Here is a 24,226-nt window from a genome sequence, read left to right on the forward strand (position 1 = left end):
CACAACTTTAATCGTGCCATATACTGAACAATTTAAAATGTTAACATTCATTAAAATTCATTCATATAATCATTTTACTTTTTTAGACTTAAACATATTCAAATATCATGCGAAGTTTAAAAGAATATTATAATAAACATAACATATTATTATACGACTAAAATATTTATTATATCATACTTTTCTAAAGAAACTTATACATTTTTATTCAAGTTACACATTATTAACTGGTTATAGTATAGAAAAAACATTCTGATATACATCAAAATTAAACATAGGTATATTTTTATACTAAATTATTATATTAGGTTTATAGTATAGTAGAAACCTGCGATCTCGAATAGATATTAAAACCCAATAAATAACACTCATTATTACGTATTGATACTATTTTTCTGTGGACCAATATATATTATATATAAACAGTTCAAATAGTTTAACTGATGTTAACAAAATAAGCTTTTAATTAATATGCCTAAAGAATCTACTAGCTAGTGGACAATTATTTTAATTGTAGTTATAAAATCATCCGATTTTGAACCTTTAAAATTATCAAATATTATATACTTATTATAAACATATGTAACATTTTTTTTATCATCTATAAAAAAATATGATTCTCAAAATGTTATCAATAATAAATTATAATAATAACTCATTGCTATGGGTAAATAAATAATTATAAATAACCACACTCAATCATTCCTAAAATATACAACCTTTTGAAATTATATAATATATACCTACAGTTTAATCAATTGTATGTGTATTATAGTTTACAGTGGCGCGTATGTAGGTACATGTGGAGTGGAGTGTATTAAAACCGAGAGATTCTTTTGGACTTTTTCACTGTATAAAAAAATGAAAATAGTTTTATAAAATATACTAACACATATATTATTATGTATATTAATATAAACCATCCCTTAGAAATTTCAGTGTATCCCAATCCCACTATGGCTTAACATTTTAAAATAATTATAATAAAACATGTAGAGGATTAGAAGAATAAACTTTGCAATACCATATATATAGGTATCTATAATATTTTAATTTAATATATTTATATATTATTATAACATCTATAATCTTACGTATATTTACAATTTTGATGATATATAACTTGGGAATCGTAAGTAGAATATTATCATTTATTAATACTATACACAATGCAATGAAGTATAGGTAATATTATACTTTATGTACATTCAAATATACCTATATAGTTTTAAAAATAAATTTGCCTAAGTTTATCAAAATATAAAAGGTTTGGTTAAGTCATTAACAACTTAAGTCCATATACAATCAATTTTATAAGTTACAACTTTTAAATATTAACAACTAATTTGTCAATTTATCAAAGATACAAATACCATTTAAGTCCATAACTTAGTTAATTAAAAATATTTTAATCTATAAATATTATCAATCTGATCTAAATTGTTAATTTCTTTTAATTAATTTTTTGTTGCTTAAATAAAGTTGCGAAAGTTCCTATAAATGTATTCAATGAAACATAATTTTGTATTAAAACATATTATATTAAATATATTTAAAAATAATAAATACTAAGATACTAAAAATTTTGAAAAAATGTTTAAAAATGTATTTCTATATGTTTGTAACATTACAATAATTATACTATAATACCATATAACATATAACTAGGGGTCGGATTTATATGTAAATACATATTTTTACTATGACTTGATAAATAAATTTAGATAAGTGATAAATTCGTTTTAAGGGATTTCCAATAAAATGAACTACATTTTATTTTACATATTTTTACATATTTTGCCATAAGTACATGTTTTTACATATTTCTCAACAATTTCATTTTTTCCTACATATTTCGACAATTTGTTAATTTATGATTTATTAATAGCTATCAAAAGTATTCTCTGCAGTAATGGTCGTTCTCCTGAATTTTCATTGAATATAGAACTTACTTTTTCAGACATAGTCAAAATGCAATACTGTCCAATAACATTAGTAGAAGTCGAAGGATTATTTAGTTGTTATAAAGCAGTTTTACGACCAAATCGAAGGTCTTATGAATTTGAAAATTTAAAAATGCGTGTGATCATAAATATAATCAAGATAATTAATTTTTTTCAGTTTTTTTTTTTTAGTGTTTTTTATTTATATTTTTTCATTTTTTTAATAATTTTACTATTTAAAATATAATTTGTTTCATTAGTAACTCATATGAATATATTAAATAATTAAATATTATTAAATAAATCATATTAGTAAAATACATATTTTGAGTGTTTTAGCACATATTTATGAAAATATTTTGGTTTCATAAATACATATAAATCCTAGTCCTACATATAACTAAATGTACTTATACTATAATACATGTATATGCTATTACTATGCATAATATAACTAATATATATATAATACATTATAGTTTTCTACTAGTTAATAATTATATAAGTTTAACTGTATCGTATGATAAAATATTTATATATATTTATCCAAAATGTATAATAGTAATAAACTAAAAATTTTCATAAAAATATCTTAAACACGCCACTGAATTGTATCATATAATATAACGTATAATATTAGCTAAGAATATGTTAATAAAATACATAATATAAATAAAATAAAGATATTATCTTTGGTATCTACAAAAATAATACCAACACAAACTTTTAAAATTTATTGTTGCTTAATTATGACTGATATAAGCACACTATCACAATGCCACATAATTTGTTTTCTCTCTCTCTCTGATATACAATCAACGTAGCAAATTTGCGTTATGCAAAACTGATTTTGTGTTGTTTGCTTTAACATTAAGGCTTATTTGTAATCAAACTTAAAGTTAGGAAAATTTAAATACCTATGGTAAAAAACTTTAAGTACAAACACTGATAAGTACTGTACTACTGCGATATTTACACTCTAATATGTATATTCATTATTTTCAATCAATGAATATTGCAAAATTTAAAACTAAGATTTATAGATAGAGAAATATGTAAAATTTAAGGTATATTTAAGCCAAAATATTGAAATAGATTAGTTAAGATTTTATACCTATTCATTAATCTCTACCACTAGTAAATCATAGACTTTAAATTATAAAATGTGAAACGAATTACCATTAAGCTATTAACAAAAATATCAGATAGTTTATATTTTAAACTATTTAACACTTAGAATAAAAATCAGATAACAAACCAATATTTAATTTATGGGTGTTTTGGATTTGATGATAAACAATCAAGAACAAAAATTAAATATAATTTTCATCTGGGTGTCGAATTCGAACATCTCTAATATGATAATCTCGAATAAAACTACCCAATGTGATAACCTTTTTTAATATGGGATTAAACATCAGAGAGGTCAAATCACTAATACTGTAGGTCAATATAATATGATAAGGACATATATTTACAATTCGTTGAGGGAGGTCTATACAGTGAGGATGGTCAATTCAGCCCCTATCATACTAGAGTCAAATTACAACATGAAACTAAAATTCGACGTATCGATATTTATGGGCAATATAATGTTCCTTTTGTTTATAGAAAGTATTTAATTTTTACAATCTATTCGTTACTAGATAATACTTGATATTAGTAGATAAAAGTAATAGACACTGCAATATTTCATTTGATATTATTTTAGAAGCAATATATATTTCCAAGTTACAATAATGTCTTTGAGGACAATTTGTTTACCAGCGTTATAAAAGTGAAGAAAAAAAAACTAAGCCAAAATTAACCCTACGCAAACAAAGGGTTCCCATGGTTTTTATTTACAGTAAGCCTCGTAGTATAATGGAAACAGGACCTCAGGTGTGAATCAATAGCCGGTTTGTTTAGGCCCATACTCTCTCACGCCGGTACACACGGATACACTTAACCGATTTTTACTTTTCGACACATATACAATAAAAAATACGAAAATCACTTAAACCCGTATATTGAGGTTCCTGTCCTACCCCGCTTGTCTACGAACTTCCTTCATTTATAATATAGGCTGCTAACTGGTAAAGGAATCTAACAGTGACTTTTTATCGCGAATTTCTCGCAGGAAGTGTCCGGTCCAGTGGTCACAAAGAAAAAGATAACGAAGTCGACACTTGTTTCCCCTTTAATTGATAAATAAAATAAACTCGATGGAACGATATACTGACATAAACAACAAACATAATATAAAAAAACGCATATTATTAAAGGCGTAATTATTATTATAGTAATATAATATTTAAAATTTCGTTACTATAAAATTACAATTTACAATATACCCGTTTGTGATATTGACCGATGCAGATATCATCAATTATCGATTAACTCTTCTTAGTTGCAACGCTATACAACAAAAAAGGGATATAATATTCACTAAGTTCTAACACAGAGATAATAGGTAAGTAGGTTATAGTCTATGGGTACTATAATACTAATATAATAAAATAATAATTCAAATTATGTACAAAATATGTAGAATTATCCGATTAGAGTGAATAGTAATATGAGGAAATAAAATATATAAAACATAATGGAAAATATTATATTAGTTTGTAGGTCGCAGTGTGCTACACATGTTTATATAGACACATGCACACTGCCTACGTCTATTGTGCAGTAATTTCGTGCCAACAACAATACTTTACACATAACGATTGAACGATCGTGGGGTAATATCCTTTTATCAATTTTAAAGAACATCTAATGTAATCCCAATATAATTGTTGGTCATTTTCAAGAATGACAAATTGTAAGCTGCATATTAGTAGCTGGTCAGCACGGAGTGGATTAGAATTTAAGGTCCTGGTCGTGTTTTATCGTTTCGGCTCTTTAAATAACATTAAACAAAATAATACGCAGTCTATTAGAATAATATAATTTAACAATATGTAGTACATTGAACATGAATAATATGGTTTTATTGATCCTGTTATTATTACTTTTATGAACAGCCTATTACAATTAATTCGTCGATTATATGTGAATATAGTAATAAGAGACAAATTTGTGAATGTCAAACTAAATATTTGATGGAGAAAGTCATGTTTTATCGTGATCAAATTTGTTCCTAATTTTATTAATATTAAATTATAAATAACTCTGAGCACGTTTATAATTCAATTATAAATTATCAACAATATTTTCTAAATAACTCGAGTACACTTAACGGTAAGGTGGACTATAATCCAAAAAATAATCGTAAATTTAACTTATGATAAATTATATGATATATGTAAGTAATAAATAATTGCTATTTACTTATAAATATAACAATAAAAAACCAATTGAATATTTTTCATGTTGCGCCACTGATAAATATTAAATTTAAGTGAAAATTATGTTTAAATAAAATAATTGTATTAATAAAAATAGTTAAAAACAATTAAAAAGTCTAAAAAATACTAATTTATTAATTATATTTAGAAAGATTAAGTAGAAAAATTTAAGTATGTAGACGTTAGAGTTATAAAAATCTCATGTAACAGCTGGTAAATTAGATCAAAAATTAGTTATTTTTCAAAAATGAGAAAGAAAATTACTTATTTATAATGTTGACAAAAAAATCATAGTGAATCTAGTTAATGATTATTTAATACTATTGATACATAATTTAGTATTATTAACAATTGAATCTTATTCTCATTATTTTAATTATTAAATTTAATTTTAATCTTATATGTTTAAATAAACATTTTAGTTTCTTAAAAGTAATTACTAATTAACCTTAAATTTAATGCATCATAATCATAAACAATTTTTATATTAATTTTCCTTTATTGTCGTAATAACAATTCGTAAATCGTACATTAAATATTTGAATTGTACAGATTGCTTTTTGTTTAACACATTGACCTAAATAGACAAACAGTATAGGCCTCAAACTATATAGTAACTTAAAGGTTATTAAGACTAAATAAAAATATATATTTTGAACTAATTTCAACTGAGTACCTAAATCAAGCGATTTAAGTTATTTAAGTATATTCGTTTATTTTTAATGAAGCCAAAGGCATAAAAAATATGTTTACATATAGATGATAAATCTGAACTACAGAAAATAATTTAAATAATTAAATAAAAATTCAAAATATCGTGTCATTAAACCTATACGTAAAATAAACTACCATTTAGAAAGTATTTATTTAAATTTTTTATTTTTTCAACAAGTGCCTAAATAATTGTAATATATTTTAATTTATAGGTATGTGATGTAATTAGAATAATATACTTTTACATAATTTTTAAAAATCGATATATCCTAAGCTATAAAAACATTTCATATTTATGAATAACGTTAGCCAGAGTTATGAAGCCGTCACGGGAACCGCAAATTACAATTGCGTTAATTAGACCTCTTCAGCATCATCGGGGTAATTATTTTAAGCTAAACCAGATCCTAAATATACTAACTATATCTAATTACAATTTTCAATGATATCCAGGTCTGTCTTTCGAGCATGTGCCATTCCCCGGAGACCATTCCGACAACCAGATTTCATGGCACACGCTATGATCGTTTGTCATCCTACATCAGATTATTGAGAGATGGACAGAGAGGAGGAAAGAGAAAGAGAGAGAGAGAAATAATGGAAAAAAACCAAAAACAAGTGAAAAAAAAAAGAAAAAAATGCAACATGTGTCCGTTTGTATGTTTTGTATAATATTAACGCCCACCATAGTCGTTTATGCATGTGGAGTCCTTGGAAAATACTGCTAAACGACGTACACAATCTGTTTTGTTTTACTATTCCTTTGTACCCATATAAAAATATAGAAACAAATCCAATGTTTGTCTTTTAAAACGGAATGAAGAATAAAACTAAAAATTAAAAAAGCAAACTTGGCTTTCTAATATTTAAATATATAGTTGTTACAACTTTGATAACAACACAATACTAAGTGCTAATAGACTAGACTAATTCATTAGGTGCATATGGTATGAAGCCGGTTATAAATGTAAAGTCTTAGTATAATATAGAATTAAAGTCATTACTTCTAAATACAATAAATTAAAATATAATTAAAAAGACACTTTTATTTTAATTTTGATAACAAGCCGTTTTAAATATAGTATTTGAATAGGTAACTGCGTATTAAATAATTATATTTCTATTTTCAATTTTTAATTGGGTACATAATATTATATATTACATTGTGATAAAACAAAAACACATTTTTGCTCAATAAGCATTACTCACGATTTAGATTCAGGTATGTAAACTTATTCGAAAAATGAATATTTTTACAATATAAAATTGGTAATTTATGTGTTTGTAAAATACTAAATAAATTATTATTTAATTTAAAATTATTTATTTAAATATGTACAATATTTTATAATGTTATATAAATGGCACTACCGAAAATATTTATACACAAATCTAGTTTAAAATAAAGTGAATACGAACACATGTATTATCCCTTTGGCTTTATTTGGATATCATATTTAATGTTATGATCATTGCGAGTGTTGTATTTTATATAATGTTAAATTACTATAATACTTATAAAAAGAAACAGTCAAGTATATATATATAACTAATTTGCTATATGCAGTAGGTGTCAACGTGTCAAAAGTATCTCGTCATTGAATAGATCACTACATGGATATGTTAAATTTGAATTCATTGATAAATCATTATACAGAATAAAAAATGATTTTGAGTAGATAGTAAATTTTTGGTAACAAAACAATTTATTATTTTAGTAATATTATTAAAATTTTAGCAAACGTTGGTATCCTCTCTCTACGTTTATTTTAAAATTACTGAAAATGTCTACTTTTGTCCTACCAAAATATAAACCAAAAATTTAATTTGCTATTAACAACCTCTATCAAAGTTGATAAACGGAACGATTTTTCTATTAGGAAAAGGCTATCAGACATAAAAAGAAAAAGAAAAAATACATCGTTGTAAAACTAATACAATCATCGCGCTACTTAGAATTTAAAACTGGAAATTTTTTAAATTGTATATAATAGTTACCTAATTTTAAATGTAACATTTTAAAATCCTATTCCCCATATTAAATTACCATGAAATTGTGTATACATTATTACTATATATACTAATATACATTTATATATATGTTATATACTTCTATAGATAACCTATCCGACCTTTTAAATATATTTTCTAGAAGTTTTAACTTACTTATTTTTATTTGTCACGGACCCTAGTTGATTTTTTTTACTTTTATAATGACAAATATTTCATCTTTTAAAAGATTTTTATAGCTTTTTTATTAATAATATTCATATATTATTATTTTTTTAAATATGAGACATTTAATAAAACTAAAATATTTTATATTTAAAATTATCCAAGTAATGTATTTAATAGCTGTATTGAGAAATAGGGCTTAAAATTAACTGTATCTACTGATAACTGTTCAGTGTATTTACAGAATTTTAGAATATCCACTAATAATGATTTATAACTAATATTATTGTGCTTAAATTACCAGTTGATTTTTTTGTATATCTATAATACAAAGAAAGGATTCAGGTAATTTATTAAATTACATTTTTTAATAAATTAGATAGTGTTTAAATAAAAATACAATTTACTAATATTCTTATTTAGTATACATTCCAATATTAACTAAGAATTTTTAGTTGATCGTAGTTTTTAGTGAAATTAAAATCGTATTCTAAAAGTGCTAATTAAACAACAATTTTTATTTTTTTGTAAATTTACACGTACGACCTTCACTGGAAACTATTGTTTTTTATACATCTTATCATTAAGAAAACCTGTTGAAGTTTCAGCCAAAAATTTATCGTTTACCATGTACCCACGTAATATTTTAAACATCATTTAACTAAGAAATAATTATCTGCATAAATCAAATTAGTATTATATTATGATGTAAATATGCTGTATAGTATTAGTATATTACTGTGCAATAAAATAATTTTCTCCCTACTACTCCTCTTTTACCTATCGGTCGTAGACGGTAAAAAAATTGTTGGGCTACTGTTTCTAGTTGCACAAGTAGGTACACACGTTTAGGAATGTGACAATTGACCTTGGTTACTTTGCAAGCGGTAACGCCAGGCTGGATACCTTGGCGCACGTAGGCGAAAATATGATGAACAATATATTATTATTATTATTGTTGGCTAACAGAAAGTTCGTGAAAAAATAATAATTGTATTTTATGTAATTTGAATTATATATATATAAAAAAACAATTACTTATATAATTTAAGAGTACGTCTGTCTACTTAAGATACTGAATATTTTAATAGGTTGAGTTTTATCGAACGATAAAAATATTTAAGCTCAAAAAGTAATTATTTTATCAAAATATATTTCATGATTTAAAAAATGTTTTAAAAACTAAAATGATTATAAATAAACATTTATTAAAAGAAAATATTCAATTGGTTTTATATAACAGTGTATTTATTGAAATGTTCAATTTTTACAAAATTATGAAAAATACGATTAATATTATTGAAAGAAATTAAAATATCATACCCTTCATACAAATTTGTAATCATAGAGCTACAATTTTTAACCATCTAATATACATATAAATATATAGGTACGTGTGTGTATTATACACATATTACATAAAAACAACTTATAGTTTTTACTTTAATTATTAATAGGTCTAATAAATATTGGAGTACAATATCAATATAATTATTACAGTATATTGTAATATGTATCAATCAACATTTAATACTTACTATACATTAAAACATCTATAACTATAATCATCAATATATTTTTGTTTAATGTTTTCATTAACTAGTAACTACTGCAGTAATCTAGTCCCAAAATGTTATTGTTGGTTCATATCACTTATTAAAATGTGTAACTATTGTATTATTTAATGATATTAGTTTCTAGTCATAATAAATATTATGATCGTACATAATATTACCATAGCTGTTTGTGTTGTAGTATAATTATTAATTTAAGGCGTTATTTGTCAGTATTGGTATTTTGATAATCACCTATAACTATCTATAATAACAGTATAATACGTACGTACACACAGATGAATATTTGATAAATTAATTAATTTTTGTTAACCAAATTAATGCTTATGACAATTTTTAATGCAATATAGTAATAATTAATAACATTAAATATACCTACAGTGTTTATTAAATTATTGTTATAAAATAAAATATACAATAAAACACCCAAATAAAGTAAAATTACATTGTATATTATCACATTCGCTTTAAAATATATTTTTATTTCAATTATTTCAATATTGACGCAAGTAAATAAAAATTACGATATTGCTAGTAAATATTATTGAATGGAAGTTTTTTTCCTAATATTTGTAATAATCTAATTTTACTTTTTATAATAATATAAAAGTAGATTATTCGTGAAATAAATTTAAAAACTTAGCTTTATAAAACGATAATTCTATAAAACAACCAAGTTCTCTGTATTTATTACATTAAAATGAATTTATGTTCAACAAATATATCGATATTAATAAAATTATAACACATTGATATATATTAATAAATCGGTCAAAACATAGTTACGGAAGTCCCTTGAACCGTAGTACCTATGTGTGATGACTGGCTCTAAATGGGATTTGAGCAAGTGCGTGGAACGTCACGTACCGCCGACGTTCCGTTACCCATAAGACGGAGATGTATTACCCATACCGCGCAGGTGCACATTGAACCAAACCATAAAAATAAAACATTATTATGGGAAAAAGACTTAAGAGAAAGAAATACGTAATATTATTACCAAGTCGCAAAACAAACACGCTCAGCAGAAGAGTTTCTCTCTCACTTCAACAATTTGACGTCTGTAGTTATTAGTAATAGGTAGGTACTGTTTAACTACAAGGGTCATAATTATTATAGCAATAAAACTTCAGAATAGCTGATCATGTAGTTGAAGTTGTAATAATATGTTTCTAACTTCAGAAAAATAATTTTTTTCAACCACAACTAAATGACTAATTCCTTTTTACCAGAACTATTTACTAAAATAATTAATTAAATAAATTTCGAATTTAAAATATAATTAGAGGATATATTAAGTAGTGGTAAGCTTGATCACCAATTAAGTCGCAATAAGAAATATTACACTATAGACAATCGGTTATAGTTGTTGCGATTATACGCTATATTATTTTTCCGACAACACAAACATCGTAGACTCATAGTTTTAAAGTATACCTATCTGAAGAATAGTTTATTGTTAACTCTCAGCAAAAAAATATGCATTATTTGTTAGAAACATCGTAAACATATTTAATCTAAAATTGTGAGATTGTTTAAATATTATATGTTACATAAAATAAAAATGAATACAGAAAAATGTGCAATATATTCAAACAAAACCGACACAATTAATTAATAATTTATTTCTCATTTTGTATTTTTAAATAATGAGCATGGCAAATGTTTAGTACCGTATGATATTATATTATATAGAAATAAAATATATGAAATAATAATCAAGAAGATAAGTGAAAGGGTCATAAAGGTTAGGTAACTAAAATGAAAAAAAGAATGGGTAGTCTAGTCTACAAACCAAAAAATATTAAAATTTATACTTTTGGTTAGTTATACCTAAATAGTTTATGTAAAAAAAAAATTCTTAGTTAGATAAATAATCATTATTAATTGAAACATAGAATTTTGTTTTGATAATTGTAAATTTTAAACATGATATTTATAGATACAAATCAAATAAAATGTAAGAATTATTTGAAGTAGAAAAAAATGTTTACTCTTAAAAATATTAATTTTTAAAGACTTGCAAAAACAACTTAACTGCGCAAGAACTAATCATGATATATTTAAACCTCATATCTCATAAAATATCAATCAAATTAAATTAAAATAACACAATAAGTTAGCAAGATACAGTAATAAAAACAATTTATTGTTTCGATCACCTATGATACAACAGTAATGTATTATTACAGATAAGTATAAAAATTAATGTTACAGATCTTAAAGTTATGATAACTTTATTAAATTAAAAATATTTTGATTGCTTACTGTCTAATTAATCAACTTTAATATTTTACGTTTCATATAAAAAGAAATATAAGTATTGATTTACATATATTAAATATTTAAACGTAATGATTAAATTATACAACTATTGAACTATATCAGTAACCTTATATACAAATAATAAAATGTTTACACCTATATACATGATTATGTAAGACATCTTCCCATGAACTTATAGGTACATTTACAAATATTATAAAATATACCCCCAGAACTATAAAACTTCCCACTATTTGAATAGTTGATAGAAATTAATTATTTATTAGCATACAAATTAGCTATTTCAGATGTTTAAGAAAATTGAAAACAAATATTAAAATTTTTAATTTATAAATGAATCAAACTAAGAACAACAATAAAGTACAGTAAAAACTATCCAAAATCAAATTTTAGGATTATTAAATACAGAAAAGAAAATTATTTATGAAGATAATCACAGTGAAAATTATTATTCTAATAATAGTATCTTAAAAAAATGTATTATAATTTGTATAATAAACGTGTTATTATCGGACATAAACAATTTTGTTAGTCAAGTTTTTCAAAAGATTTAGGTAGTGATAAAATATTTAAAATAATCTTAGAAAACTTATAGAAAGAAACTTGTGTGGAAATTTGACTTATAAAATATAGATTAAATTATATTTCCAATTTGTTATGGAATGGACTATACGTCATTACCTAAAATAAATACATTATTTGCATCACACAAGTTATAAAAATATTATTCTACTTTACTTTAAACTTCTAATAAGTACCTACTCTATAATATGTAGGATGATTCTTTTAACAATGAACATTCAACATTTCAAAAAGTATTAAGTTTTTAAAAAATTTCATTTTATATAAAGTTGCACAAGTCCTGACTTATAATTTATTATATAGCAATAAATTTATAATATATATCCAAAAAAATTAATTATATTTTTAAAAATTTTTTATCATTATTATTTTTAAGTTCTTACATTTTTGTATGACAGTATAGTTTTAATTTTATATTCTAAAGTAAAACATTTTTCTAAGAATTTGTATGTGTAAGAATTACATTTTGAACAATTAATTAATCAGTCATTATAACTTATAAATATTAAAAGTTTAGATGGGTTTCTAAGCAGAGTAAAACAAGAGTAGGTATTCTGTAAAATGGAGATCAAAATTTACTTTTTCACTCATTTAAACTTTAAATATTAAATCATAATTAAATAAAACTTTTCATGACTTAATAAGTTATAAGTGATTAATTAATAGTTCAAAATTCAATTAGTATTTATATAAATTAAACTTATACTCGGAAAAATATTACACTTAGGAATATGAAACTAAAAATGAATTGTAAAGACTTTAAATTATATTTAAAAAAATGTAATTCAAAAACTTGAATATTTACTTTTTTAAGATAATAGTTTTTAAGATTATTATTTTTATTTTTTAAGTTTTATCTTAAAATAAGACATTAAGTACATAATTTTATAATAAAAATATTCTAGTTTCGTTATTTATATTATAACATATACATATAGTTACCTAGTTTATATTTGAAATAAAATCTATCTGTTTAACAAAATTAGAATTTTCTATATCAAGAATAACAATCAAATTATAAACTTATAGAAACTATTAAGATTAGATTATCAATTTAAATCGAAAAGGAAAAGTAGTAGGTGATTTTATTTGTATACATTATTATCAGTATAAAAACATAATGTAAAACATACAATTTATGAATACATGAATATGATAAGTAATTACTAATAACCTTTACCTAATTGTAATATATTATTATACTAATGTTTACGTATATCAATAATATTATTTTAAAATTTAAAATTTAAAATGACAAAATCAATAGTTTTTACAAAAATTTAACGCATTTTGCATTATTGTTATCATATTAAATTTGAAAGTTTTTGTATAAATTTAATAAAAACAGTATTTTTTATGTTTTGTTAATTATTTCTTGTGTATTAGAAGAAAACTTTAAAGTTAAGAATTTTTTATACTCAAAAAAAGGATAGTGTTGAAAGAGTATTTTACTAGAATATTGTTACTTATATTATAAAATCATTATTTAATTAAAGTATACAGCCTATAGTAGACAGTACGATGAACATACATAAACCAATTTTAGAATAAGATAATATGCAGCGTATTTATAATTATTATTTTTTACTTGAAACCAATTTGTAATGCAAATGTTTTTGAACTTAGTTTTTTTTCATTTATTTATTTTTTTAATGATATAAGTTGTAATTTATAACTATATTTTAGAAGTATTCATATCATTATTATAAATATATATAAATATGTATAATTTTTTGATTATATTCTTGGTTATACTCTAGATAAATTTCTAAAGTATTTTATACTATTAATATTGAATGCTATCGAATGTTTTTTACATCGTATGCTTTACAAAAAAAAAAAAATAATAAATAAATAACTAATTCATAGGTTTTAAAGGTTAAAAAATAATAATAATAAAAATCAAATAATTTTCTTGCAAATATACATTTATATTCTTTATGATGGTTAACATAATCCGAAGTCTAATAGTGCAAAACCTTATTCATGTTCCTACCTCTATTCCGTGCATGTATGTTTAAGACAAAAGATCAAAGATCGTTTCTCTCATTCATCACGCAACACATTAAAGATGACGCCCAAATAGATTTTATGTAATTAGATCGACAGTAAATAGTTCTGATTTTTATTTTATTTTCCTTGTACACAGCATAAAATAATAATTTTCAATCCAATTAAAAATAAGTGATAAGCCGAGATTTTGTACTTATAATAATGACCATCATGGATCCCAGCAATAGATCCCAGACGAATCATTATAAACGCACGTATGTATATATTTTTAATTGACTTCTTATCTAAAGTGAACTAATTTTAATTTAATAATAGTAGCAAATATACACACTACTCCTAAAATTATATTTGAACATAATGCTGAGCTTTAACAATATACTTTAGTGTATCAAGAAAATCCGCAAGATCTATGTTTTTCTCATAGGTCAATTTATTACTTTTACTCTATATTAATAAACGTTAATTTAAAATAAAATGATGCAATTATAAGCACTAAAATGAAACTTTTTTAACTGATAACCCACTATACCAGCGTGTACCTATAGGCTATAATACAGATTGGAGAGTTAAAAAACATACACATATAGTGTAATAATTTATACTTAAATAAATATAAAAATAATAATATTTTCAAAAAGTTATACATTAAAAAAAAAATACAGAATTCATATCATATAAAATTATTTATGTTAATTTTGAATTTATTCATTATTTGTATAAATTTGAAAAAGATAAAAAAATATGTATAGAGGTAAGTCATGTTAATAAAAAGTATTTAACTAAATATGCATATTATTCATAATATTTATAAATTATAATTTAATTTATAAACGTCTTGCAAAGGAAGAATATTAAAAAAACGTAAATCGTTTTATAAATTATTAAAATATTTTGTTTCTTCTTATTTTTATTACATACATAGAATATTTATATTAAATAGTATATACAATTAATTAAATTAAACAAACAGTATAAAAACTAAAAGATAAAATTATCAAATTAACGCTAAAGAATCAACTACCAAAATTAATTTAATATTATAATTTGACCACATTATCGAGATAACAAAATTTGAAATATTGTTTTTAGTACAAATTAATTTGGGCTTATGTTTTATAAAAACCAACTACAAGAAATACTTCAAACAAAATAATATTCTACATAAAATTTCCAAGTTAAAAAGAGGAAAAGGAATTGCAATTATCCATGAAAACTTTATTACCTTATCAGTTACGTAATTAAGAATTTGTTTTAAGAGAGGGAGTATAATTTTTGTGATCACATTACCGTGGAGAACTCTGCTATCCACAACGCCCTTTTCACTCATCTATTTTTTCATTTTGTCTATTATTATAAAATACGTTAATGGTTTTTACTAATAATTAAAAGTAAACAACAATAATTTAATTATATTTGTTATTTAATAATTAAAATTATAATATAAATTCCATTTATTTGGCTTCTGTGCTAAAATATTAATAATTTCATCGGGATTTAATTTAATATTGCGATGTATTACATAAATAAAAGCGATGTGGTGATAACTTCAATACTAAGCAATCACTGGTTATGCAGGGAAAAAAGAAAAGAGCTTAAGTTATAAATTATATTAATAGTTTTTTACTCTTGAAAAAATCTGCTCTAATCCCTCTTATCTTTCCCCCAATAATTATGCTATTAAACTTTATAAGTTACTTTCAAACATTTGTCTCATTTATATAAATTCAAAATTCCAATTCTCAAAACAGTAAAACAAAAAAAAAGGGGAATAAATACAAAAATAATTCTTTTTACAGATTTACTGAATTACTGTAGAAGATGGGAAATAAAACACTATAGCCTGTAGCGGTTCCCAAACTTTAAGGCGTGGTTCCCTTGGAAGACGCAAGTATTTAACAGAGGAGGCGCGATATAAACTTTGATATTGTAAATATTCACTAAAAATACTATACACTTATAACAATTATTGTTTTATTCATTTAAGATGCCATTAAATTTTTTTATTTTTGGAGATGCGTGAACCAAAAAAGTTTGGGAACCGCAGGCCTATAGGTATTATATAATTCGTATAATCCGAAGCAGTTAAAATACGAAACATAAGAATAAATATAATATTTATTTGTACACCAGAATAAATAATAAGTTTAAAAACAGCGGACCACGAAGTTAAAAATGCAACTGAACTAATAAATTCAATATTAACTACTCCTTCGAGTAATAGCTTTTTTTTAAATATTTATTTATAAGTTTTTAATAAAAAGTTAAGTTAACAACTTATATAAACATAAACAATTAAATTCAAAATACAATTTAAGTTAAATGGCAAACTCAATAAAAAATAAATCAAAATGACAATTGGCAATGGTTCGTGGATTAAAAATTAAATAAACAAAACAATACTGTTCAGTAAAGTTATATTTTCGTTCAATAAAATCAATAAAGTAAAATAATATTAAATTCAATATTTAAAAAAATATGATAATTAATAATTTACTAGTTAATTTATATTAGTACCTAACCTACTACTATTTAATTTTTTACTGATTATATTAAACAAATAATACGTATTGATTAACATTATTATAATATCTACATAAATAAATAATCTTTTTAAAATTAATTTTATTACTTTAAATAACCTCAGATATTCATAATTTTATCATTTTTTATACCTATAAAAAAATAGTACATTTATAACAAATTAGTTTATGCAGCAATATCGATATGAATACCTATATGATCAGTGTAATTTAAGCATTATATAGATATTTATTATTTTAAATACTTGATGGTAAAGACATCAATATAGATTAGAAAAATTATTTTTTTGTTGTAATAGTATTTATATTTTTAAATATGGTTTAAATGTTCAAACTTATCTAATTATAAATTATAGATATAAATATTTTACCCGCCACATTTAAAATCTATATTCTATCTTTGAAACGCAAATTAATAAATTACTTAAATAATGAAAACAAAATATAATCAATTTTGAATTACTTATAATTTGTTAATATTAATGTATCTTTATGTATAAAAATATTTTCAATTATGAGAAGGGATAGTGGATAAAACCTAACACATATCCAAAAAAATAGATGTTTCAAAAAAGGTCATAAGTGTATGAAAAAAAAATGTAGGTGAGACTCAAATTCTCTAAATTTTAGATGCTATTTTTTTTTTATAGAACGTTTATGATACACATACTATTATATTATAGTATATATACTGTGGTTAATAACTTTATAAGCTTTTACGATAACAACTGTCGGATTTTACTATCATCGTGTGGACCACCAGCACATATATGGTTGCAATAATAAATGTAATCTAACGACGTAAATATTATTAGGCTAAACAAAAGAAAACATTAAAGTGTTTTTAAAGTAAAAATATGCTTATTATCAAATTTATAGAGAACAATATTTTAAGATTAAATATTATTTGAAATATATATCTTAATATAAATTATATAAATAGTACTAAAACCTTATTTTTACATTTTTGAAAGAAGTTGTCTGATAAATATTGTTTTATAAAAATTATATACTGAAGTTTTTATTTTAAAACTTCTTTTCAATGCTGTATTGTTTGTTTTAAGCGGATATGTTTTTACTACTACAAATAATAGATATTCGGTATTAACACTCTAAACAAGTAATGGAGAAATTGGAAATAAAATTTTGTCTATAACTTGTGTATAATACACTAACCTTCCAGTGATTAATGATCATATACACATGAAATATAGCAGGATACACAAAGTTCATGTGTTACCAATATGTATCTATCAATGTATTTAATAATTTAAATATGTATTATAATGAAATGAATACTCTTCTTACAAATATGAACAATTTCATTATAGTGTTAAACTTTTTCTAAAAAAACTTTTTTTTTAAAGTCCCGAAAGGATATGACCCTTACACCCCTCCCTTTACATGCCACTGAACTTTTCATATATACATATATTATATTATTTAAAACATAAGTCATTGTTAATTTCAGCTAATAGCTATAATATAAACTATAAATTTAATATCTATAACATAAGAGCTATATTTCTCATTTTTTTCTGTGGTTTTATAAACAATACATTATTTTTTAATTTTCATGCGCCATTATATTTTAAATTGAAAATTTCAATAGAAATAAAATTTAAGTTAGATACAAAATAAAATATTATGTTAAAAAAAAAACTTTCAAAATAATACATAGACAATATTAATAAGCAGTAATAATATTATAAACTTACATTTTGTAATTTGTGTAGTTTTATTAATAAAGAAAAAATAAACAACTTTTTTAGTTTTGTCACTAAGACATTCAGTTTTTATTGGATTTGTTAATATATTTATCTATAATATATATTTAATAATAAATTGGTTTTGACATTTCTTTTAAAACACTATTTTAAATACAAATATAATTTGAATATTTAAAATATACGCTGTGTGCTGTGTATACTGTGTTTAAATGTTCACATATTTTTGTTTTAATACTATCAGTTTAAAATGTTCAAACAATTAGTTTTAATGGTTAGATTTACCATTCTATGTGCGGTTCTGTTATTATAAATGCCGCTTTTATTTGTAATCGTGCCCGAACATTTGAACTCTCTTATCTATAATGACGGCCTATGTTCAATGTTCTGACGTCATCATTTTATTTTTTCATATATAATTTTATGTGTGTAAATAGTATAAATAGTTATATACTACAGTACAATCATACAACTCAATGAGAAAAGGACACATATTAATAATCCTAATATTTTATTATTTACTTACTTAAATTATTTTAAAACATCAATTAAAGTTAAGTTTAACGATTTAAAAAATGCTTGACTAATCGAATATGTAAATTTATAACTGTTATATCGTGACAAATTACTAAAAATATCATTACATTTTAGTATTAATAATTATTAAAAACCTACTGAAATTGTAACAAATATCCCTACATCGAACATCGTTCTAATAACATAAAACTATGTATTTTATTTTCATTGAATAAAATGTAAATGTTGTTATTCAATTTTACAGCGATTTATTAAAAAATATAATATTTATACTTTATAAAAATACATAGTATTATATTACTTAAATAATATTTTCGCTCAATCCATATTAATTAAAAAAATCGACTAAAATAAAATAAATGATCACAAAAAAGAATCGATTTGCCCTCCAAGCATATAGTCAATAACGAATTTTGTTTTTATTAATATGTATAATATTTTTTCTTTCCCCCTCTCTCAATAGAAACGTTCCATGAACTTTGCACCGAGCCGGCGATAAGCTAACTCGCAACTGAATACTACTGCATATACGAGGCTGCTCAGCATATACGAGACTCAAATGAAACGAAAAAAACCTCTCTTATCTATGAAGGACTACGTGAACCTTTGACACGGTTATCTCGAAGCTCGTTAAAAATCCATTGAATTGCTTCATTGTTCGGATAAACAAAACGTCACTCAATGTGAGTATTGAATTATCCGAGAAAAAAATTTTAGAATTGAATGCACACAAATATATTTATGTATAATAAATAAATAAATAAATAATAACTTCGATAAAACTTGCCTTTGTCTTCACCACATGGCGAACCCTTGGTAGAAAAGTTACAGACAGAGAAGAAAAATAATTAATGTATTTACGCGAAAACTGCAATACACGCGGTAAAACCGAGCGAGCAAAGTGTACTAATACGACTTTTTGTTCTACAAAATATACGAACCAAATAATACACGTTATTATTTATCTTATCGTTGAGTACATGTGTGTCGGAGGATAAGGTTCTTTTTTATATTAATATTATGGGCGGCTCCGACTGATACGATGAAGCATATGGAACGTCATGATTACACGCTATCAAGTTGATGATAACGCACCAATGCTAAGGTCTGTGTCAAAAACATCGTCACCAAACAGTCGGACACTTAAGTTTTGCTTGAACCCGGTCAGTGGTCAGTGAACTTGTTAAGATGGAATCTTGAAGAAATTAACTAAAGTAATTAAGACAGACATTCCCTCTAATGGCCATTGGCCAACCTTGAATTTGAAATCGGTTAGCTCGACTAAGTATTTAAAAGCATAGTCTAATGTCAACAATGTAAGAAACGAAAATTATCAAACGAAAACTACCCCGAAATCCGAATAAAAACCAAGTTTTACGTTTTCATAATTGTATTAAATTCAACTAAATTACAATAAATTGAACTTAATGAAAACCAAACGTAATAATTAAATAAGTAATTCTAATAGACAGGTACCTAAATATTATTATTTACATAGTTCGCAAATTTGGAATTCTTCAGAAATCCTGACAATATGACGTAAAAAAAATGTTATAGATTATTTATTAAGACTAAAATAAAATTATAAATTCGGTTAATTGTGTAAATACCAAGGGGCCTCTTATTAGGGCAGATCATAAAACATAACATAAAACGAATATACACTATGGAATATTATGTAATATTGTGAATATAAATGTATAGCCACAGGGTGTATAAAACATTAAAACACTTAATAAATATTGAAAAATATTTTCAAAATTATATCTCAGTGTATACTTCATTGACATTTGTATTTGATTTGAAAAATGTATATTTAAAAACAATTAATTAGCCATCAAAGTGTAATAACTTTCTTTATACTTTTTAGTAAATAAATGTATTTTTACTGCTACTAAATAATCATCATATAATTTTAAACAAATATTGATAAATATAATAATCTTGCTGTTGTGTTTAAATAGTATACAACATTAATTAATATTTTCTTGCTTATATAACAAATTGATTCACATGTTCAAGTAAAAAAGTGAGTTTATTATTTTCTATGAAATTGTAAATGCTTTTAGAGCAAACAATACTTTGTTTAGATTTATCTACATACCACCCTGGTGCGACTTGGAAAATCCTTTTATTTTGAAATTTGAAACATTAGTTTTACATTGATCCGTATACAACGACAAAAATACGAGAAAAAATAAAGCAATGAAATAAAAATAATACTGGTACAGTGATAGGTACTTAAAGATATTATATTTTAATATGACCATTGGTAGATTAAAGACAAACAGTAATCGGTCCTTAAAACCGAAAAAATTCCGATACACAACATCCGATCGCAAACCAACAGGTATGTAACGTATTTAAAATAAAATAGTATATACTAAAAATATTAATTATTTTTATCTTTATTTATTATAAAAAAATAAAACGGTTATAAAAATTCCATCGGTCATCCTAGAATCGAGCGTATCGGTGAAAAACTAATAATAAATACAAATGGTAACAAGTTTTCAAAAAAAAAAAAAATGTTTATCATCCAACGTCACATAAGACGAGGAATAACAAATTTAATAATAGAACATGTTTATATATTATAGTAAATATAAAAACTACGTTTGTGTACTTACCAAAAGCTCTCAAGTAAGTGGCGTTATTGTTGCTGGCCGGCATGTCGTCGTGGTATCGTCCCACGATGCAGATAACACCGGTCAAACGACGCGGGAGGAGATAAGACAGAAAAGCGCGTATTAAAAAAAAAAACAAATAAATAATAATAATACTTAGTTATCGTTTTTACTATTATCGTACATATTATTACTATTATAATCAAACGTTGGCGGTTTAATGGGTGAAAACTTTCGATAAAAACACGTCACGCTGCGCCCGCGGAACGGTCAGTGGTGGTGTGTGCGTAGTACGGACGAGCGGTGCGTGAATGCCGCTGCGGTGCAGTCGTCGGCGAGCCGAGAGAGTCGGGAGAGCACGAAGTACACCGCGGACGTACGTACTATGATCGGGCTAACGGGCGGCGTAGAGGAGGATAGCCGAAAAATGGGATCGACGCGAAAATCAATAAAAACAAAACATACTTATGTATATTTTTTCACGAGACCAAATGACAACGCGACGTAAATACACTGTATACTATAAATATACACTTATGAAGCTAATGTCGACGGATGGTGATTTTTTTGTACTTAAAGTGTTGTACTGCGCAGGCGCTGGACACCGCTGTTGGACGACAACGACGACGACCGCAACCGGTGGTACGCGTTGGTCGGCGTGACGATCGGGCGCGACAAAGTATGCGATATATTTAATGTTATTATTATTATTATTATTATTATTATTACGGTTAACTGTTGATGAGTCGGTCGGTCGCTAGTCCCCCACCAGAAACGGAATCGCTTTGTGCGTGCGTGCGTCCGAGTCGTTTGGTGCGCGCGCGTGTCGTGTTTCGGACGACACGCTGTGTAAACAAGTCGCGTTGATAGCGGCGAATTTGTTGTTATTTTTTCCGTTTTAAATGATAACAATTCGACTAGAAGAAAACATGCACAAACATTTTACGTCTCGGAAGACGTACACGATAAACTCGCAAGTGAGCAGCGACGATAATGACGGTTTGTTTATTTCGTGGATACGCTGTGCGTGCTCGACGACGACGGTTGCGGAATTCGAATGGGCGACGGGCGCTCGATCGATCTCGGAAAAGTGAACCGGTTCTAGGATGCGGCGCGCGGTGGCTCCGGTGCCGCGACGCGGAAACTCGCCCGGCCGCCTACCGCGGCGGTCGGAGCGCATGCAGCCGTCCGGGACTGCCCACTTTTCCGTCACTGGTCCATTCGCATAAGCGCTCTCCGCCGCCGCCGCAGCCTCCGCCGCCGACGCAAGAGTTCCCGCTTTACCTCCCTTCCCCTCCCTCGCCCCTCAACGAGTGATCGTTTGATTGTTGTTACGCGAGATACCTCATGGTATATATTATACCACAGACGATTAATTTTTATAAAAATCTATAAAAAAATCAACGAAGAGATCAATACGTTATTGGAAACGGGTGTCTGAGGTGTGCAGAACCTTTATTACAATATTTTGATTTTAAAACTTTGTGATTCATGGTTAGGTAACGTATATATTTATTACCTAATCGCGTTACCATGCAGGTACTCACGATTAGTGTAAACATAATATGTACAAATATTTACAAATCCCTATCGCCTGGAAAGCATAGCCGTATAATATGCTCTCTTACATTTATTTACTGTACTTCAAATTTTAACCGAAGTCAATCATAATACGCTGTAATCGGCTACAATGTGTTATTAAAATTCCACTACAGCAATAGTAATTAGTATACTCTACACACGTGATTTACGTAGATATATGATTTAGATATTGTATTACACTATTTGAATATAAGACCTATAGGATATGGATAATACTACACAAGCGACCCATTATGTACAATAATAAGTACATCATATTTATATACATTATACTAAGAAATAAGAACTGTTGGACGGAGCATAACTAAACTAGACTTTATAACCTATTAAGTATTTTATTTTAATTATATTTACCAATGTTATATATATTTATCGTTTATATTATATATAATATAATATACACAAACATGCACACATACACACATGCACATATACAATATACATACATATACATTATATTTATATATTATAATAAGTAAATTTAATGAATTAACCAAATAACAGACGTGTTTAAAAATTCCTATTTTTCTAAGAAATTTTAAGAACGATTATTAAAACCAGTATAGGTGATTAATTT

At 24.7% G+C, this 24,226-nt stretch overlaps 1 protein-coding gene across 1 annotated transcript in view; it reads right to left on the reverse strand.

The window, feature by feature from the left end:
* LOC112597259 (box A-binding factor-like) overlaps window positions 1-23,221 on the reverse strand; it is a 42,028-nt gene extending 18,807 nt beyond the window's left edge. Inside the window, exon 1 of the mRNA XM_025343232.1 lies at window positions 22,051-23,221. Coding sequence (XP_025199017.1) covers window positions 22,051-22,093 — 43 coding nt within the window. The 5' untranslated portion in view covers window positions 22,094-23,221. The remainder of the gene's footprint in view (window positions 1-22,050) is intronic.
* Between the last annotated feature and the right edge of the window lie 1,005 nt (window positions 23,222-24,226).

This window comes from Melanaphis sacchari, unplaced genomic scaffold, assembly GCF_002803265.2.
Source record: "Melanaphis sacchari strain LSU unplaced genomic scaffold, SCAv2.0 Contig0_pilon_pilon, whole genome shotgun sequence".
NCBI lineage: Eukaryota > Metazoa > Arthropoda > Insecta > Hemiptera > Aphididae > Melanaphis > Melanaphis sacchari.